The sequence below is a fragment of the Chanos chanos genome, chromosome 14 (assembly GCF_902362185.1).
Source record: "Chanos chanos chromosome 14, fChaCha1.1, whole genome shotgun sequence".
NCBI classification, from domain to species: domain Eukaryota; kingdom Metazoa; phylum Chordata; class Actinopteri; order Gonorynchiformes; family Chanidae; genus Chanos; species Chanos chanos.
Genome location: NC_044508.1, coordinates 5,326,798 through 5,348,077, shown reverse-complemented (window position 1 = coordinate 5,348,077; position 21,280 = coordinate 5,326,798). Strand labels below are relative to the sequence as shown.

The window sequence follows — 21,280 nt, the reverse complement described above, 5'->3', positions numbered from 1 at the left end:
TGCTGCCACCCTGTGGCCAATCTATGTCAAGTCAAGATACATATATGCTGCTTTGTTGCCTCAACGTATATCTCACTCTACGGCAGATAATAGAGACACTTTTTTCGCAAAAGCTTTCCATAAGGCCGATTTCATAACTTATCTGTGGGTGTACAAGATGTTCTGTGTAAGACATAAGTGTACTGTTTACAAGGATAAACCTCGGATCTGACATATTGCCATAAAGCAAGTTCAAGGCAGAAAATAACTTTTTAAAGATGCAGTGACAATAAAACTAAACAAATAAACAATAACACGAAAGACGAGGAAAGAGAAAGAAAGGCGTATTGTTCAGATTCGAAACATTGTTGCTTATCATCCTGTGCGGAGCAACTGAGTCAACAGTAGATTAGTGGAGGCGTAGGAATCTGGATTAGGTTTCGACGCAATCACGTCCCGCTCATCACAGTCAGGCGTGAGGGAGCTGGTGGTACTAATTCGTCCATCGGAGGTTTTGGGCGGACGGTCAGGGAAGAGAGATCGATCATTGGAACGGTCAGACACCTAGGCGTCATGGCACCTCTAGGACTCAAGGCGATCGTTGGAGAGAGTAAGAATTTGATTCAAACTCTTTTGCTGATTTACAGTTGTGGCTTCGGGGTTTTTTTTTATCATTAGAAGAATAAGAACATTATTGAGAAACAGTTGAGAAGCTGTTTATGTTTTGCTGTAAGGTCAGTTTAATAAAGTGTTGTTCAGCTGTTAAAAACTAGTTAAAATGTCTTGTATATAGAAACAGAAAAGATCTATTTGCCTTAACAATTAGAATTATTTCATTTACTTTGTAGTCATGGATAGGTTCTTTTAAAAACAACTTTGCGACTCTGACATTCGATTGAACGTCCTTAATGTAAGGTTTTAATATTTTTTAATACCTAAATACAAAGGCAGCATCGTATATCAGAGTTTCACTTGCACATTCATCCATTTTTTTTGATCAGTTTAGGGACTGACGCGCCGAATGCTCCCCAGTTTTCATGTTGCGCAAAGATTACAAATAGGCTATCGCTTTAAAATTAGAGGGTTTTTCTTTTGTTATTATTATTTTAGCTCGACTGTTACAACTGTTACAATGAAGTGTTTCATTTTAAAAGATAATGGATCATTTTTGCCTCCCATAAATCCACACAAGGACTCACGAACACGCGCTAATCTGCGCAGCGCAGTGCTTTCGGATTAAAGATCTTCCATGACAGGAGCACCTAGTCGTTTCTGCGGTGACACACTAATCTGAGAAATTGAGAGACAGAAAAAAAACTAAAGCAGGCTTCATTGACAAAACGTCCATATGGATTCCAACTGACACCTTGATAGCAGTAGCAAATAACGGAGACCGGGTGCAAACTCCATTTTCGTGTTACTAAGCGAAATTAATTCCGTACTTTATTGCCGTACTTTACTCATAAATACACTTACTGCTCGTGTAGTGATGTCGCGGCCCCTGAAATGATGTGAAAACGAACCCTAGAGAACAGATTTTCCGACTGACTTGAAGCCGAGAGTGCTGTTAGGGTTAAGGTGAAGATAGTTCGGCTTTAAAGGATGATGATAATTATGATAATGATATTGACGACAGCAACGAATATCTTTCTTTCTGAAGTAAGTTTGATTTCGTTTCAACTTTTAGTTCATTTGTTGATGAGTTAACCATCCCTCTGTGTCAGGCAACGGCTGATCATGGAAACAGAAACCAGCATTGATACTGACATATATTTTTCCTGCAAGAATCGTCTTTTCATCCTCTTCACTCTAACCTTTTATTAAAGTAGCCCACTGTGGAAGCAGTGCTCAAAATGGAGGTGCAACAGTGTTCATTTTGTCAGCTGTCTGTAAATGTACTTCTTGGATGTGATTGTTATGCGTCCAAGACATACACATCCAAGACTTGGATGTGAGAGCTGACTCACATAGAAACAAAACACAAATACACCTCAGTTGTCCAAACAGTAGAGGATACCCAATTCTTTCAAACACCAAATCCACACCTCCACTGTAGTCCACAATTTAGAGAGCATTTGTAGAACATGGTTGTTCACCATTTTAAAGAATAAATTGGAGGAGGAACTGGATGTGGAACATACCACTGTGTAGGAAGAGAGAATACAGACATCTGTAATCTGGTAAAGTGGACAATATTTGAGAAATGTGTGTGGAAAATGAAAGAGATGGCTGGGGGGGTGGGGGGGTGGGGGGGGGGGTGCTGTGGACTGATAGGATTGTGGCATGTTGAGGATGTTTGTAAAATACCCTGAAAATGAAACTCGCTGCTCTCATAACCATCTGATAGGTTCTTTTGAATCAGCCAAATGTAAACTCACCTCATTTTGCATTCATGTTGATGCGAAGTCCTTCCCTCCTAAATCCTTCCTGACCAGGGCTGGCTGCAGGGTGCAATGACTGAGGGGGCATTTGAGATTTGCAATGGGGCATAAATGTACATTATGATTAGGCTACAGTTAAGGGGGGGGGGGGGGGGGGGGGCAAAAATTTGATCTTTTATTCCCCCCCCCCCCCCAGGTTCTGGCCCTGATTTTGACACCGTTTGATTCTGTGGAATAAAAATCCCTCCGGCTCTGAGGTTATTCTGACAGAGTGGCTCGCTCACGTTTACTGAGACTGGAGTCACGTTGAAATCTCTGCATGTGTTAGGCATTTGCAAATTGTCAGATGGCAAATTTGCAATTAGCCCTGCATAATAAGGAACAAACTGTGAACACAGATTATAATTTCAATTTAAAAAAAAGCTCTCCCATGTAATGTCATGAGTCAGAGACAAAGTTATAATAATAATAATAATAAAAAAAAACCCTGACAGTCTTTATGGCCACAAAGTCCAGGTACATAAACATATGTACTGTCCCATGGCTGACATTGTTTCTAATTCCTGTTTGGACAGTAAACAGGAAGTGGAGAGTTGAGCAGTTGGTAAATGGATGGGAATGATTGGCCGTTGGATAATTTAGATACACCCAGGGCTCCTCGTCACCTTGGTCCTCAAGCCAAAACCTCCCTCAGATTGGATGCAGGGCGAGTCATTGTCTGGTCATCACCATTTTTTCCACGAACATACATCATTATTATTCATTACACTGTTTTTCATTTATAAAACCATAATATGAATGATGAGCTCCTTATATTCTTTGCCAGTGCCTTATTTTCTGAAGGGAGGAGAGGAGAGGAGAGAGGAGGAGAAGAGGAGGTTCTCACTCCAAAGCAGCTTTTGGGCTTTTGTTGCTGACTCTTGCCCACTGGGCCCCTCCAGTTAATCCAGTTCAGCAACTGGATAGAAATTTCAACGCCACATTGGTGGAGAGACAGATATTACTATTATCTCGCTACCCACAACTACACCATTTTTTTAAATAACACCCTTTTGGCCGATATCAAAATATTTATGAATCGTTGGCTGACCAGACTCGGGGACCACGTTCTTCTGGAACATTCCCTCTCTAGCAGACCTGAATGGAGTGAATAGGAATCAGGAGCATGTTAACGTGTCTGTGTTTCTTTGTGATTGGCTAAATGCTCTGTCAGTCATATTAACTGTACCCGGATATTTCAGATCAGTTAGAAAGGCCCGGTAGATAAGTCAAGGTTGCAGTGAGGAACTTGCCTGAAGTGTTCAGAGCAACCTTTTTTTCCCAGAATGCCACTTACACTACAGGCTTGTGTTTTCCTTCATATAAAGTGACACACATCTCACTCACATCTCAATAAGCTTTCGTAAAAATTGTGATGAACTTGAATGACCAGCACGATTCCACAATTTGGGTTATTCGTGAAATATTATGAACATGGTTTTGTGAAAAAAAATATAGAATGGTTACAGTATTGGTAAGGGCTAGGCCTACCATTTGTAACTTTTCTTTTTTCACTGTGTTCAAAGCAATTCTTTTTTTATATGAGACTAGCCAGACAGTTCTGGTGTCTTAATCAAAATCTTTGCCAGCCTTTTGTCTAGCTTCACAGGGACATTACATCACAGCCGTCAGAGGTGTTATGTCGCCAACAGAGAATGAAGGGAGGTTTTTTTTTGTTGTTTTTTTTCCAATTCCCTGAAATGACTCATTGTTTGATTGGATGAGAATTTTCAGAGTTTGGGGGACAAAGTCAGGTCCTATTTGACATCATATCCGGTCGATGAGAGAGAGGAGGAGGAGAGAGAGAGAGAGAGAGAAAGAAAGAGAGAGAGACAGAGAGGACAGAAATAGAGGGATGACATAAGAAGATTGGATCCAGATTAGGCTTTGTGGCACTGTCACTGCGTCCACAACAGATAGGAAATGTTCCTTTAAACCATGTCTGTAGTCACGGTCCTCTCCTACTGTACTATCACGGACAAAGCCTCTGCTTTCCATGAGTAACTGCAATGATTACTTGTCATTGAAGAGTCCTCCTTGTTGCAGTGTAACATGTGTGTCAGCATGCTGGTGGAATGTACGAATGATTGGGTTTTTTTGTTTTGTTTGTTTGTTTTGTTTTTCAGTTGACACCCATAACTGAAATAAGTAGAATTACGAGACCACGGCATTAAAATCTGCATCATGTTTTTTTTTTCTCTCTTTAACATACATTTTCAAATATCTTTCTGGAAGTGACTGTTTGGAGATTAAGGATGAGTCAGGAGCTGGCAGACTGTTAGGTGCATGGCAAAATCTCTGGACTTTGATTGGTCGGACGCGTTCTTACGTAGTGCTCGTGGAGGAATCTGCACGCCCCTTGCGTGTGCCTGAGAATGGAGATTTTTCCAGAAACAGGCTTTGGCATCTTTTGTTACACAAAGAGAGCTGCACCTGGGGAGGAAGGGTTGGCATGCGTATGTGTGTGCGTGTGTGTGCGTGTGTGTTGTGGGTGTGTACGGAGGGGTGATGAGGGAAACGGAGGGGGGGGTGGGGGGTGCTGTTAGACTGTGTGCGAAGTGTCCAACACCTCGTGGATAAATTTAGAGTGTCAGAGACGTGATTTGTTCACACCATCTTCAGCACTCCAACAGTTTGGCATCTGCATAAAGTACCATTAAACATCTGGCATCTGATACATGCCCCTTCTGTCAGGCACCAAGGCTGTCAGCTGGGCTGACACATACGTCCGTACATACATCCATACATACACGTGAATATGTGTGTGTGTGCATGTGTATGTATACACAAACACACACACACACACACACACACACACACACACACATATATATATATTATATAATGTGTGTGTGTGTGTGAGTGTGTACATAGCTCCATCTTATATTTTATTTAAGAGTTCCAGACGTGCTGTACTGTTCTGGTGAAATCATTGTACAGAATTCTCCCCACGCTGTGACCTCAGTCTTTTTTCAGTTTTTATTCTGAAAGCTGTATGCGCAAGACAAGGGAAGGTGTACCACCTGCTCACTTTTATAATAAAGTTATTTTTATGGAGATAGGTTTTAAATTTAAATGATTCTTTTTTTTTTTTTTGCTACGACCTCGAAGCCTCATTTCCTTTTTCTGTTTTATGAGTCGTCTTATTTTCCCTTGTGAAGTTTTGGAAACTTTAAAAAAAAGAAAAAAAAAAGAAAAAAGGCAAAAAGAGCTGTAATGTATTCGCTTTTTTTGGGGATTTTTTTCAAACTACCGACAGTAAATTGACAACAAGGAATATGGAAAATAAGTTTGACCCAAAGTCATATTTCGAGCGGAATTATTATTATTATTTGTGTTTGTTTTTTTACAGAGATTATGAATGATGTCATCAGGAAAGTGAGGAAGAAGGGGGAATGGAAGGTAATTTATGCCTTTAATTTAATTTAGCTGGACGTTATTCTGTTCATTTGACTTAATGTGTGGAGGTGTTCATTCTCTGTCAGATATGTTCAGTAAAGAACATTATGATGTGTGATAAGAATGTTATAACAGTTTATGATGTTTTGAAGTAGCATACTCAGAGCTTCAGTAATGTTGTGCACTTTGAAAAAAAAATGTTATAACAGCTTGCTCACACACAGCTTTTGTCTATAAACAAATAAAAAGTTTTCGGACCAAGTATTTGACTTGAGTTTAGTAAGTGCACCAAAACTGTGCCGTGTATAATAAAGCTGAATAGTTCGTTATTATTGATATGATGTTGTTTACAGTGTATACCCCTTGGGGATGCTGTATGAGTACTTGTTCATCTTTTTCTGCTGTTGTTTATAACATGCCTGTGTTATGAATGTTCTCTGCAGATGTTACTACAGTCTGTATGTAGGCTTTATGAACACTGAGTATGAGTGTGTGGAAACTCAATCCAAGCTGTGTGTGTGTGTGTGTGTGTGTGTCCACAGGTCCTGGTGGTGGACAAACTTAGCATGAAAATGATCTCGTCATGTTGTAAAATGACAGACATCATGTCTGAGGGAATCACGAGTGAGTATGGGTCTTAAAGCACACATACATGCATGCATGCGCGCACACACACACACACGCATGTACACATGCATGCACGCACACACACATACACACACACATACACACGTGCGTGTGCATACACACACGCACACATACACACACGCACACGCACATATACACACACGCACACACATACACATGCACACACACACACACACATACACACACAAACACACATACAGAGTTGCACACACACACGCTCACATACACACGCGCACACACACGCAAATATACACACACGCACACACATACACACGCACACACATGCACGCACACACATGCACACATACACACACAAACACACATACAGAGTTGCACACACACACACACATACACACACACACATGCACGCACACACACATACATACACACACACACACACACATACACACACATACACACACAAACACACAGACAGAGTTGCACACACACACACACACACACACACAAACACACACACAAACACACAGACAGAGTTGCTCTCTAACTAACTTCCTTTTCTCGGTCTTTTCTGTGTCCGTCTTTTCCGTTCAGTTGTTGAAGACATCACTAAACGACGTGAACCTCTGCCAACCATGGAAGCAATTTATCTCATTACTCCTTCTGATGAGGTACTTAAAGCTAACACACACACACACACACAGAAGCACACATACATGCACACACAGTCTCAGAAAAGAATAGTTAAAAATTCAAGTAATTCTGTTTGAAATGTTATCGCAACATTGTCTGACTTGCTATACAAAGTGCTGATTGTTAATAATCTTTCCACTTTCCACTCCTCTAGTTAAGGCTCATGTTTTTTTTTCTTGTCTTCGTTTTTCTTTGACTTTTATCTTGCAGTCGGTGGAAGGTCTCATCAACGACTTCAGAGATCCCCGTGTGCCCATTTACCGAGGTGCTCACGTCTTTTTCACAGATGGTGAGTTAGGCGCGGGGCGAGCTTGTGTGTTGTCATTACCTCAGGCCCTGGCATTGCTTTTGTGATCCATTCCTCTGAAATCCCCACAGCTCGGCTTCCAAAAAAAGCAATGGGCCTCATACACAACCCGCTCGTAAGAACAGATTTGTTTTTAAATGGCGTAAGCAATTTTAAGAGAACTTTGCCACGTTCATCATTTTTCTCACATCTAGAACGTTCTCTCAGGCACAAACAAGTTTTACGAGTAGTTTACCATGAATCTGCCATTCTCAAAAGCTACAAAACTTTTTTTTTTCTTCTTGAGTAATGGATTATATCTATGTCATAACTCTGAGAGAATTTTGAGTTTGAATGTATAAACTGGACCTCACAATGTAGGATTATGAGATAATCCTGTTTGACAGTGGTATTTGCTGTTCAAATTATAATTCAAAATGTACTGATATAATAATATTATTGACATTAAATTGGCTCTAGAGCCTATTGTATAATATCACAATATTAATATATGTTCAGTTTTCTGAAGTTTTGAGTGTTTGCTGAATCTGATGAGGCAAACGTGTACAAGCTCATGTCACAAAAAAAAGAAAGAGAAAGTGAAGATAAGAATACCAAAACGTCTTAGGCATCAGGGCCTAATGATTTCTAATGTACAGTAACCTCACAGATAACTTTCATAGTATTAAATTCATATAAGACAACAATATTCTGTTGAGGTCATTTTATAATACATGTGTTTGCAGAGCAATGTTTTGTTTTGTTTTGTTTTATGTTGATTTTTCTTTAAGGGAAAAACCCAGAAATTTCTCACCTGTCAAGATCCCCCTGTCATTCTGTCATTCATGTTTGTTTACTTCCACAGCCGTCCCGGACTCTCTGTTTAACCTGTTGACCAAATCCCGCGCTGCCAAAGCCACTAAGACTTTGACAGAGATTAACATAGCCTTCCTCCCCTATGAGTCACAGGTAAGAGCCTCCACAGCAAAGCAATGACAGACTGGCATGCAGAGACAGAGACAGAGAGAGAGAGAGAGAGAGAGAGAGAGAGAATAAAGAAGGGATGATACTTAGAAAGATGAGTGAAGTGGGTGGGGGAATGGTGTGGTGTGGTGTTGAGGGAAAGCCATCTCATGACAGAACATTCCAGAATGGCTTTAGCCTGGGGCATGGCTGTTTTTTTTTTTTTTTGGCCCTCAATCCTCGGCTGTTGTCCTGGATAATTAATCCCACTAGGGGGTTGGGGGTTGGGGGGGGGGGGGGGTTGGACAGCCTAAACCAAGCCTTAATCTGGCTCCTTATTGGCCAACGTGCTTTGGACAGCTAGCTTGACAGCCAATGGGAGGCAGCAGGAGCTTGTGTGACAGGAGGGGAACTTGCCCATCGAAAGGGATTGAGGTCACATGACCGCCAGCAGATGGAGCAGTGTGTGTGAAGGCTAGTCTGGTAGGAAAGACAGGGACTATAACCCAGATTACTGGTCAATCCCAGTGGAGAAAAAGCAGGGGTGAGGGAACATGGATAGAATTTGGAGGGAGAGCCCTGAACCATTCATATTATTGTCATGCAATTTGACATACGTGAGGAAGACAAAAACAAATTACTATATAAACACACGTGAGAGCGTCCAGAAACAGTGACCAGTCCTATTGCTCACGGGTCACTGGAGCATCAGGACAGTGTAAGAGGATTAAGAGGAATAGGGGAATAACACAAACACACACACACACACACACACACACCCTATGGGTCATGGCAACATGGCTACACCTATGTCCACTTTCTTTAGCCTCTGTACACTGTTGAGGGAAAACAACATTTCAGGTTCTTAAAAGAATCTAAAAATTATTAGTCTGGTAATGGCTCTGATAAGTGCTGACTGTGAATCATCACCAATGTGTCTTTCACACACACAGTTATGACTTCATGTTTTTTTCTGTAAAAATGGGAGAACGAAATAATATTTTACTCATATAGTGCTTTTGATGTGAGGAGGTCAGGATGTTTATGTTCTGGTCTTTCTGTGTTTCGTAGGTGTTCTCTGTGTACAGGACATTGATGTTCTGGTCTTTCTGTGTTTCGTAGGTGTTCTCTGTGGACAGGACGTTTATGTTCTGGTCTTTCTGTGTCTCGTAGGTGTTCTCTGTGGACAGGACGTTTATGTTCTGGTCTTTCTGTGTCTCATAGGTGTTCACTGTGGACAGATCTGATGCCTTTCAGGACTTCTACAGCCCCTTTAAAGCCGACGTGAAGAATCAGGTGCTGGAGCGGCTGGCAGAGCAAATCGCCACCCTCTGCTCGACTCTCAAAGAGTATCCGGCCGTACGCTACCGAGGGTGAGACACGTAAACACACACACACACACACACACAAACTCGTGCGTGTGCACACACACACATTCACTTACATGCACATACACATACAGATAGTCACACACACACACGCACACACTCATACGTGCACAGGTGTTATGCAGAGGTGAGTTGACAGTCCAGGACAACCCCGGTACAGCTCTGTGTAATGGTCTGTTTTGTGCAGGGAATACAAGGACAATGCTGTTCTGGCCCAGCTCCTGCAGGATAAACTGGATGGTTACAAAGCAGATGACCCAACGATGGGAGAGGTGACTTACCAAACAGTCACTTGGACTGATACACATACACAAGATTAACATAGAGGAGCGCGGAGAAAGAAGATGAAATGTTCAAGTTTGATGTTTTTTTAACAGCAGTGTCACTCTGCACATGACCAGATATTTACTGTTATTTTCTTTTTTGATGTTTTATGCTCTCTCTCTCCCTCTCTCTCTCTCTCTCTCTCTCTCTCACACACACACACACACACACACACACCTCTCTATCTTATCCTCCTGCAGGGTCCAGATAAGGCTCGTTCTCAGCTGTTGATTCTGGATCGGGGATTTGATCCGGTCTCACCTGTCCTGCATGAGCTTACCTTACAGGCCATGGCTTACGACCTGCTGCCTATCGAGAACGACGTCTACAAGTCAGTCCCCACTCCTCCTCTCAGCTTCTCTTTCACCCCGTCTCTTTTTATCATCTCATTTTTACTCGACGTATGGATAAATCACATTACTTCTCTGATACAGATATTAGCGATATTACTTCTCTTCTCTCGCCTTCTGGGGGAACGCTGTGTCCCTGTTCAGTTTTGTTTCAAGCCAACATGAAACAACTGAAAACCCTACAAAAAACACAACCAAAAAACAGTGACTGCTAAAACACAAGTGCAGTAAACATTGCGAAGTGACGTCTAAAATGTTTCGACAAAACCACGAAATGAAGAGTCACGACCATTTCCAGCGTGGTCTTCTCCAAAACAATATTTTTCAGTTAGCGAGATAGCTTGAGCCAAAATTCAAAACTGTCCAATAGAAACATTCCTATTTGGACCATCTTAACATTTGACTCAAGCTGTATGACTTTCGATGTCATTTGATGCTACCTTCTACCTTTTGCCAGTCTGTTAGTTGTGTTAAGTTGGAGAGTGACTGGAAATTTTGATTTATATTGTTGTTTATGTTTATGTTGTTGTTGTGGTTATTGTTGTTGTTGTTGTTAGGTATGAAACGAGTGGGATGGGGGACACTCGTATGAAGGAGGTTTTGCTGGATGAGGATGATGACCTGTGGTTGACCCTCAGACACAAACACATAGCTGAAGTCTCCACGTGAGTCTGGCTGAGAGCGTGTGGATTTACTGTGTGTGGGAAAAGTGGGAGCCCGGGGGAATACTAGCTTTGCGATGTTCATTTAAACTGATTAGAGCATGTTCTGTTTTTGAATTTTTTGTTTTTGTTGTTGTTGTTTATGTTGTTGTTGTCTTGAAATGTGAATTCTAATTCTAGTTCTATCGCTCTCTCTCGTTTTCTTTTTTTCTCTCTCTCTCTCTCTCTCTCTCTCTCTCATACACATTCACACACACACACACACACACACACACACACACTCACACACACACACTTGCAGGGCTGTGACCAAATCCCTAAAGGACTTCTCTGCGAGCAAAAAGATGAACACAGGAGAGAAGGTGGCAGACCTGTCAGACATGTAGCTGTAGATTCATTTGTTTTTCATTCTGTTTCACCTCTCAGTCATTTTCACCTAACACTCTGTGTGCGTGTGTGTGTGTGTGTGTTTCACAGACTACCATCAAAGAACTTTCCCAGATGCTGAAGAAAATGCCTCAGTATCAGAAAGAGCTGAGCAAGGTAATGATTCTGTCCACTGACGTAAAATTGTAAATGAATAGAACACAATTATTTACAGTAATGCATACATAACCAATAATTATGCTTGTATTACTGGTAACTACTTCTCTTAATATGCATAAAATTGCCTAATTTTTGGGCGTAGTCTATGAAATAAATATGGAATGAATCCTCTGAAACACAGCATAATTACAGAAGAGGTGACATGCCAATATGGTAGTTACGCAATTGCTTTCATCAGAGCTGACCTTTGACCTTTCCACTCTCTAGTATTCTACTCACCTGCACCTGGCAGAGGACTGCATGAAACATTACCAGGGCACAGTGGACAAACTGTGCCGCGTGGAACAGGTACACACACAAACACACACACACATACACACACACACACACGCGCACACACACGCGGATCATGTTTTCATTGTCTCCTCTAGTGTTCTTTGATTCACATTTCAAGACACTGCTGTCTCTCTGTGTGCGACTCATGCTTTTTTTTGCGATAAACAAATTATGAGACTTCCTGTGTTAGCCTTGTTTTTACTGCCTGTAGTGGAGCTCTGCTTTACACACACCATTTACTGAGCAGTTTATGAGATGAAATTCAGGTGTTTTTTTGCTGAAGATCTTTGACCTCTGATAGGACCTGGCGATGGGCACAGATGCCGAGGGAGAGAAAATCAAAGACCCCATGAGAGCGATCGTTCCCATTCTGCTGGACGCTAACGTCGGCATCCTGGACAAGATCCGTATCATCCTGCTCTACATCTTCCTTAAGAACGGTACGACAGACAGACAGACAGACATGAAACGCCTTGTTACTATGACAACACGTATTTAGCGTGTTGACTTTACATGTGGTACCAACATTACATAATAGTGTCCGCGTCTAAAACATCTGAGTACAACATCAGGAGGACCTAATGTCAGGATATAGAACATCTGAGTACTACAAAATGAGGACCTAATGTTAGATTATAGAACATCTGAGTACAAGATAATGTAGACCTAATGTGAGGATACAGACATGTGACTACAGCATTATGGGGACCTAATGGCAGGATATAGAGCACTGTTTTAATGGTGTAGAGGTTTTGTTTTTTTTTTTTCAGATATGTAAGTGTGTCTATCTGTGCTTGTTAGGTGTGACGGAGGAGAACCTCTGCAAACTGCTTCAGCATGCCCAAATCCCGCCTGAAGACAGTGACATCATCTCCAATATGGCACACATGGGCATCCCCATTGTTTCTGAGGTCAGTTTGTCCCATAACTATTACGTATACACACACACACACAGTCATGATTAGAACCTCTGCCTCAAACCATACACACATATACACAGTATATGACAAGCTTAACTTTTCACAGGCCAGTTTGTCCAAAGAACACCCATATACACAACAAAAGGCTGAAAAAACAAGGTGTCATTTATGATCTTAATTGTTATATAGAGCTCAGTGAGTTTTCTGCATCGCAGCAAGGAGCACTTTCAGAATGCTTGAAAGTCTGAAACATTTTTCGTTGTCTCAAAATTTCAGTTTTGTCCAGGTGTCACTCGTAGCTGAGGGGACAGCTTTTCTGCAGCAATATCATTTTTTGAATCTGTTGGCAGAAAATGAGTTACTGATACCGTGTTCGTGTCTTTTCTTGAATGTCCTGATTCAGCAAGCTACCACGCGGAAAGTGAAGAAACCTGAACGCAAGGAGCGAATCAGCGAACAAACGTATCAACTGTCCAGATGGACACCACTTGTCAAAGACATCATGGAGGTGAGAGAGAGAGAGAGAGAGAAGTTTCAGAATTCTTTCTCTTATTCTCTCTTGTTCTCCTACATTGTCACTGAGAACACATGTGGGACTTGTATAATATTAGCAGTATTAGCTGTAAAGGTTTGTGCTGAAGTGAACGTGTGTATATTTATAATTACTGGGACACTAAATAAAAGTCTATCTTCTATCTGTTCTCATCTCTCTCTCTCTCTCTCTCTCTCTCTCATTCTTTTCTTTACTCTCTTCCTCGATCCATATATCCTAGGATGCTATTGAGGACAAACTAGACCCAAAGCAATATCCCTACATCTCCACCCGAACAGCAGCCTCCAAAACCACCACAGCCACCAGGTAACACTATCTGCACACACACACACACACGCACGCACGCACGCACGCACGCACGCACACACACACACACACACACACACACACACTGCCTCTCTCATGGTGCTCGATCTCTCTCTCTCAGTGCCCGCTATGGAAACTGGCATAAGAATAAGAGTCCAGGCGAGATGCGCACAGGACCGCGCGTCATGGTCTTCATCATCGGAGGGGTCACGTACAGCGAGATGCGCTGCGCTTACGAGGTCACACAGGCCAACGGCAAATGGGAGGCTATTATCGGTGAGTTGGCAAAGGGGAAGGCGGTACAGTACTCTTAGTTGTGATCGTTGGTATTCAATACCATTATTGGTGACTACTGGTATTAAATACTATTACAGGTGAGTTGGCACAGAGGAAGGGAATTCAGTGCAGGGTTCCTTTGCTGGATATTGCACTGGGTTTTCGGATTGGGTATTATATTGTCTGTTCCTACTGAGAGTGATATGAGGTGTTCCAGTGGGAGACTTCTACTGAGAGTTCTAGTTAAGTGTAACACAGGATGTTCTAAATGAGCATAGCAACAGTAGAACAGTGACCTGGTTTATATTTCGGCTTTGTTAATTTTCGGGCTGGACCTGAAGAAGTACAGAGTTATTTATAAAATCAGGTTATTGTTAAAAATAAATAAAAAAATAAATGTTCTTTAAAGTATGTATATAAATGTGTGTGTGTGTGCATGCGCGTGCGTGTGTGTGTGTGTGTATGTGTGTGTGTGAGATTGTTGTATGTATTTGAGTGTGCTGTTAGATTCACACTCAGTGAGAGTACCAAGTCTCCAAACAAGCTGCATCAACAGAGTGAAGTCGTGCCTATAACCACGTTCAGAACCTGCAATGTGAGAACAGTGTGTCAGAGACATGGAACCAGGCTCACTGTTTCAAAGACAAAATGTCAAATACCAAATTTATCACAGAGTGCAATAACCCTTACAGTCCCTAAACCAATGACATTTGCCATTTGTTAATGTTATTGTCTCTCACTAATGAAGACAGTCTGAAGAAAATCGCTGTAAGAAAAAAAAAAAAAAATTATGACACAGTTTCATTATCAGCAGGTTTTATCACAGAACAGAAAAATCTTGCAATCTTGCAAAATCCAACCTGACAGAGCGTGACATCCATGCCCTTCATAGCAGTAGTTTCACATGCACTTTGTTTTATCAGATGTCAGATGTCACTTGCGGTAATTTGCCTCCTTTTACCTGAATACTGCGGCAGGTTACACCAACTGACAGGAGGTTATGTTTATATGAATGTGAAAAGAACGTGTCAATGGAGATTTGAGGGGTAGAACTTAATAAGTAAAAGGGCTTTTTTATTGGGTGTGATGCTTATCAATTTAAGATGCGTAAGTGGTGCTTCAAAGTGCCGCTTTGCATTTTTTCTGACATGCAGCAGAAACTTGGGAAGAATGAGTTACAGAATCGTTCATCCGTCATTTTTGTGGACCTATAAATCCATATTAAATTCATTCAGGAATAGCAGAGTAAGTCTGAAAGATCATTTAGATGAAAGAATCAATCATTTTGTCCGACTTGCTGAAAAGGCAACTGGTAAAACTGAATGAAGGAGACTGAATTTCTCAGTGATTCTCAGCAAAAGGTAAAAAAAAAAAAAAAAAAAAACTGCATGTGTTCCATTTCTTAATATTTTTAGAAACAGAAAGGTCAATCTTCTCCACCTTATATGTTGTCTTAGGCCCCTGAAACTTTTACAAACTGTATCAAAAATAAACTCTGTTGGCACTTGTGGCTGAGATCCTGACATGCCATCAGCGGGTGTCAGTGGTTTTAACTACTCCACCCCCTTTTTTAAATATGATACAAAGAATGAATAAAGTGGCATGAAACAGGAGCATCGCGTTTTTCTGCTCTCTCAGGCTCCACCCACACAATCACCCCAGCCAAATACCTAAAGCAGCTCCAGCACGCGGACTTCCTGGATCCAAACGCTGCCCCTGAAGACCAGCCGCCGGTGGAGGACTAAAGGAGAGCGGAAGGTGGAGCAGGAACTCTGAGAAGTAAAGACTGTGAAGATGCCTTTGTGGTTGTGAAGGTCCCTTTGTAGCTGTGAAGATCCCTTTGTAGTTGTGAAGATCCCTTTGTAGCTGTGAAGATCCCTTTGTAGCTGTGAAGATCCCTTCGTAGTTGCAATGATCCCTTTTTAGTTGTGAAGATCCATTTGTTGTTGTGAAGATCCCTTTGTTGTTGTGAAGATCGCTTCATATGTCACAACCTTCATCCATTTTCTCCTTCCAGACATCCTACCTAAGCTTCCACTTTTATAACCCCTCACTTCTAAATCTCTCCCCTCACTACCCAACCACCAAATCCAAGGATCCTTTGTCCTGGACTTGAGCTTTCGTTGTATCAGTTACTCCCTGAGGAATTGACGAATACCCTGTCATTCGGTCACGGTTTTTTCCCAAGCCCTGGACGAGCGCCTTTGCATCTATTCCTCTGTGTGTTTTGTTCGTATGTGGTTTGTATCATTTCACTTGTGTTTTAAATGGAATGCACCTGCCAAAAGTCTTAACAGAACTAGACTGTCAGAATGGAGCAGGGCATGTTGTCCTACTCCATTAAACGATGGTAACAAAGAACTGAAGCTGCAGTTTCTGAAATATCTACTTGTGGGCTTTACGAGCAGTATACAATGGTTAAGACTTCGGATTCACAGAAGAGCACTGTCAGTAAACCAGGATAAATCCACCCATCTTTTTTTTATATTCTGTAATCTACCATAGCCGTTGATGGAACTGAGTAGCTAAGATTTAGGGTGACATTTCAAAAGTTGAAACTGAGAAGTATTTTTCTTGATCTTTTATAAAGAAGACGGCAAGAACATTCCAATCTGTACTCAGATGAGAGAGATGAGAGGCAGATGAGAGATGAACTTTTTAATTAAACTGTTGAGTTGAAGAGATGAGGGCCTGTTGACATTCTTTGCAATCAAAAAATGATTCAGTGAGGACTTTTCTTTTTTTTTTTTTATGAAATCCCCAGCAGCACTTCTGAGTTTTGAGAATGTGCAAAGTTCTTCCATTTCTTGATTACAGATTTCTAAAATAAAAAGACTTTAACAGAAAACACAGAAGAACCCAAAGAACAACAGTAAGAAATCAAAAGCAACCTAAAAGTATTAAAAGGTGTGCTCTCTCCCTCTCACCTCCCTCCCTCCTTCTCTCTCTCTCTCTCTCTCGTTTATAGGATCAAATGATATAGTTACCCCGACGCGCCTTCTCCAAGCCATCAAAGATATGAACAAACCAGATGAGGAGCAGTGCGGTTAAGACAAGGAACATCCAGGCCCTCCTCTACGTATGTTAATCCTCTTACGTTGGGGGTGGGCTCGACTTGAACAAACTCACTCTCAATTTGTTTCAGGTGGAAAGAAAGCAATTCAGCATAAAGTTACACCCCCTGAAAAATCAGATTGTTTTAGAATAGTATCAAACTCTAGTGGCAGGGGATAATGCCAAATTATTAAATAACAAACTAAACAAATAAATATATATATATATACAGTATATATATGCAATCGTGTAACACTGTATGCAATGACATTTGGTGTTGTGACAGGTGTGAAATTGAATCCAATTTATCAATGTGGGTTTTTTTTTCTTTTTTCTTTTTGCTCAATAGAATAACTAAAGCAGTGTACAATGACAAATGGATATCATTACACTAAATGTATTCTAGCATTTTCTCAAGTCAGTTGTATTACTCATAGAAGTCTGCTTAGTCTAAGTAGAACAAAATTGCACATAGTGTGCCTCGAAGACTGAACTTTGTCTCATTAAACTTGTACTAGGATTAAAATTGAGACAAAACTCACCAGTACCATGAATGAGTGAATGAATGAACAGTAAAGTCAAACACACTCTGAACCATGACAGATGTATGAATAGGTTGGTAGGCAGCAGTATACTGGTATTGTGTGAACTCTTACAGAAGCACTCAAATCCATATCATGTAGTGCTAGAATTAGTCAAATGTAGCTACCATTTGCTTCAGTTTGGATTGGTAAATAAATAAAAACAGTTCATCTCTAGTTTTTTGAATTATGAAAAACTACTGAAAAAAAGGCCAGCGTTATTACTGTTTTGTTTTTGTTTTTTTTTTTATTTGTAAGTTTTCTAATGGATTTATAGTGGTAGTTAACCTTTCCACATACTCTGTGTTGAGGTGTGTGTAATGTATTTGCTATGTACATTTCTTGTGATCATTTTACTCTCAAAAGTCTTGAAAAGCCGATATAATGCTGCAGTGTTTCAGTGTATTTGTAGAGTCTTAATGGTAGGGCCATTGCAAAGTAACGGTTGTATACAATGAAAATAGTCATCATTGCTTTTCCCCATATATACATATATATATATATATATATTTATGTTACCCCTTGATATATTTCTATTTCCTTACTGTGTGTGCTGTGTGTCCGCTTGTAGTTTGTTTCTTTTCTTTTCTTTTTCTTTCTTTCTTTTTTTTTTTTTTTGCTGTTGTGAACGATACGCATTCTATCACAGTTCTTCATTTATTAGAGCATAAAAACAGAGAGAAATGTGGACATGTTACTTGTTTATGCATATTTAAACGTGTCTCAATAACCGCAATTACAAATTTGTGAAACACATATGTTTCCTACAATACCATAGTCCCTATGCGTCCCACACTGGTGTGAATCGACACTGTCAGATAAAACAACATCTGCATATATGGATATGTGTGTAACAAGTCGAACTTAACGTAATAATTTTTATGGAATTTATTGAATCACATATTAAATTAATAAACTCACCTTAAAAAAAATCTCATATTTCTTAAGAAATCTTATATTTTCACAGACTATATGAGTATATCATTATAAGGATCACACTGATTATCGAAATCCAATTTTTTTGGTAAATTTATTATCTGAGATCATGCATACATGTTGTTTCGTAAGGTTCATCCTGAATGAAAGAGAACTCCATATAAAATTAAGCAGAGCTCCTTAGACCTATCCCTACAGAACAACTTATGCCAAAACTGTCACTCGACACCCAGAAAACCCTGACTACTGCATACTGTACCTGCCCCAGACAAAAATAAAACAAATATACAGATGAAATAAATAAAATTTGAAGACACCACTGCTATAAATGCTCGACTTTTATTCTTTTGTTGTTCTCCGAGACAGCGTACCTTTCTCACCAATGACACAAGGGGGCGCTAACAAACCATTCAGGGAGCTGACCGAGGCATCTGAACTAAAGGAAACTCCTTGTCAAACATCTTTAGGAAACATGAATTACGACTGTGGTAAAGGATAAGACAACACGTGTTTAAGTTCACAATATGTGAAGTTAAGGACTAAGTTGCAATATTTTACAAGATTTTAATTTTTTAGTTATATCATATAACTGGTCGTAAGTCTCTTACTATGTTCAGGGGCAATGTTGAAAACATTATATTATAGGTTATATTTATATCCAAAAAAAGCAGACAGATTTTATATAAATAAAATTCATCTATATACACACTTTTACATACATTTTCAATAAATATATACAGTAATATATGCAAATGATATAATTTGGGTATTTCTGCAATTATACATGCAAAAATAAGCACATAATATGTTTTTAAATAGCTTGTTTTGTCTTTAAAAATATTTATCCAAACTTTTCAATAATCCTAGTTGTTTTTCACTGCTGTAACATAATCACACATCCTCCAAACAGTCTTCATTTTTTAATCACTTCTTTAAAAGGTTGATCTTCTACTAAGCCCATCTGATAGAAACTTCCTACTGTAGGAAGACTTCACAAACAAACAAACAAACAAACAAACAAACAAAAAACTACCAACACTGCTAAACCCAAAGAAAAAAAACAGCACAGATTTGAGACTGAGAGACTGAAGCTTACCACATTTTACTGTATATTGTATATCTGTAGTGCGTCTGTGGGTTGCCGGAGCGTTGAACATGGATACACTGTTAACAGTCTTCTGTGGGCTTTGTGTAGCTAAGCTAATAGACTATTTGGCACTTTTTTTGCCTCTGTTTGAAGGACCAGAGTCTTTTTGTCAAAAGGCCTGCTTTGAATTTCAAAGGTTTGTCCTAGGACAGGTACCGGACCACGCTGAAGTGTGAAATACAAAGTCGTGAAGCGGCCCATGTGACACAGAGTTTAACGCCATACATATTAAACTCTTGGCCAGTTCCACTATCATTACCATATATCAAGACCTGCTCTGCCTGACGCACTCTGACTGCTCTTGACTGGTACAATAAGGAGGCTTCTCTACAAAGAGAATGGGATCTCGGTGCCAAATGGAGTCTGGGTACTCGGCGTACTAGTGCGAAAACATTTCGTTTTCTGAGAGTAGTGGATGTTGTCTTCTGATTCGTGCTATTACGAACCCTGGACCACACCTTGATATGTGGGGGGGGGGGGGGGGGGGATGGAAGCCTGGGTAGTGATCTTTTTTTTTTTCTTGTAATTTTTCCCGCCTTTTTTTAAAATCCTTCCCAGTGTACAACACCTAATTATTTGAAAGCTTGTACAACCCCTCTTCCCCCACACACGACTCCCACAAACACATATATATTCCAATCTCTGTTTTCTCCCCCCACTGAGCTGAATCATGAAGTAACTTAATATAGTACATTTGGAGGGATGTGCTATTTGCCTGATTCTTCACACATCCACACTGGAGCGTGACCATCAGTGACTCTGACGGAGCGGAGAGAGGGAACAAGACCTTGGCCCACACCCCCCCCCCCCCCCCCCCCCCCCCCCCCCCACACACACACACACACACACACACACACACACAAGGACACCATGACCAACTGCAGTCCCTTACACTCCCAGTCAGACTCACTGCATGTGGTACACACACTTTGGCTGTTTTTTTTTTTTCAGTATATCATCTTTTGTAACTGTGAAGTGCATAACTTGCTGAGAAAGTCCAAAATTCTCTAAAGCGGGGATCCATTGTCATTTTACTGACCTTGCCTGACAGCAAGCGATTCAAGCGGAGCTGAAGATACAGCACAGACCACAAAGGTGCAAGAGGAGTTTAAAATCGCAATTGATTGGTCTTTAAAACGTCCCGTTATATTTTAGGCATTGCTTCGCTCGTTCAAGCTGTTCCTTTTACAGCCCTGGCAATGCTACGGTGCTATAACTCTTAAAGAGTAGTTACGGTCCGGCGGTAATTGAGACTTCCGCGACAACGCTTCCTTCTACAAAGTGCTGTTGAATTCGGTGACCAAAAAGTCGATGTGATCACTCTCTTTGGTCTTGAACGCTTCGGCGATGAGGCGAGCAGCCTCTCGATGTTCCATCCCTCTCAGCGATATTCCGTTGACCTCCAGGATGATCTGACCCACACGCAACTGACCACAGTTATGTGCCGAGCCTCCCTTCTGAGAAAGTAAGAAAGAAAGAAAGAAAGAAAGGAAGAAAGAAAGAGATGTATGTGCGTGTGTGTGTGTGTGTGTGTGCGTGTGTGTGTGAGAGTGTG

The 21,280-nt window shown here is 40.7% G+C and overlaps 2 protein-coding genes across 2 annotated transcripts in view; one reads left to right on the top strand and one right to left on the bottom strand.

Annotated features, from left to right (window-relative positions):
• Positions 1–552: 552 nt before the first annotated feature.
• stxbp1b (syntaxin binding protein 1b) lies at positions 553–15,752 on the top strand. Its single transcript, XM_030791523.1, has 19 exons — positions 553–589; positions 5,752–5,801; positions 6,341–6,422; positions 6,999–7,075; positions 7,308–7,386; positions 8,249–8,352; positions 9,571–9,719; positions 9,922–10,006; positions 10,259–10,389; positions 10,966–11,073; positions 11,372–11,432; positions 11,548–11,613; positions 11,884–11,964; positions 12,254–12,392; positions 12,754–12,863; positions 13,276–13,380; positions 13,646–13,731; positions 13,853–14,007; positions 15,646–15,752. The coding sequence occupies exons 1-19, from the start codon at positions 553–555 to the stop codon at positions 15,750–15,752; spliced, it is 1,812 nt and encodes a 603-aa protein (XP_030647383.1).
• A 5,247-nt stretch (positions 15,753–20,999) lies between these two features.
• Positions 21,000–21,280, bottom strand: part of LOC115827840 (whirlin) — a 46,903-nt gene continuing 46,622 nt past the window's right edge. Inside the window, 1 exon segment of the mRNA XM_075353622.1 lies at positions 21,000–21,182. Coding sequence (XP_075209737.1) covers positions 21,000–21,182 — 183 coding nt within the window.

Bases quoted from the DNA above. Each gene is read 5' to 3' on its own strand.
- stxbp1b (XM_030791523.1), top strand. From the start codon at position 553: ATGGCACCTCTAGGACTCAAGGCGATCGTTGGAGAGA. The intron at 5,802-6,340 runs GTAATTTATGCC...GTGTGTCCACAG, and splicing joins GGAAGAAGGGGGAATGGAAG to GTCCTGGTGGTGGACAAACT. The intron at 12,864-13,275 runs GTCAGTTTGTCC...GTCCTGATTCAG, and splicing joins GCATCCCCATTGTTTCTGAG to CAAGCTACCACGCGGAAAGT.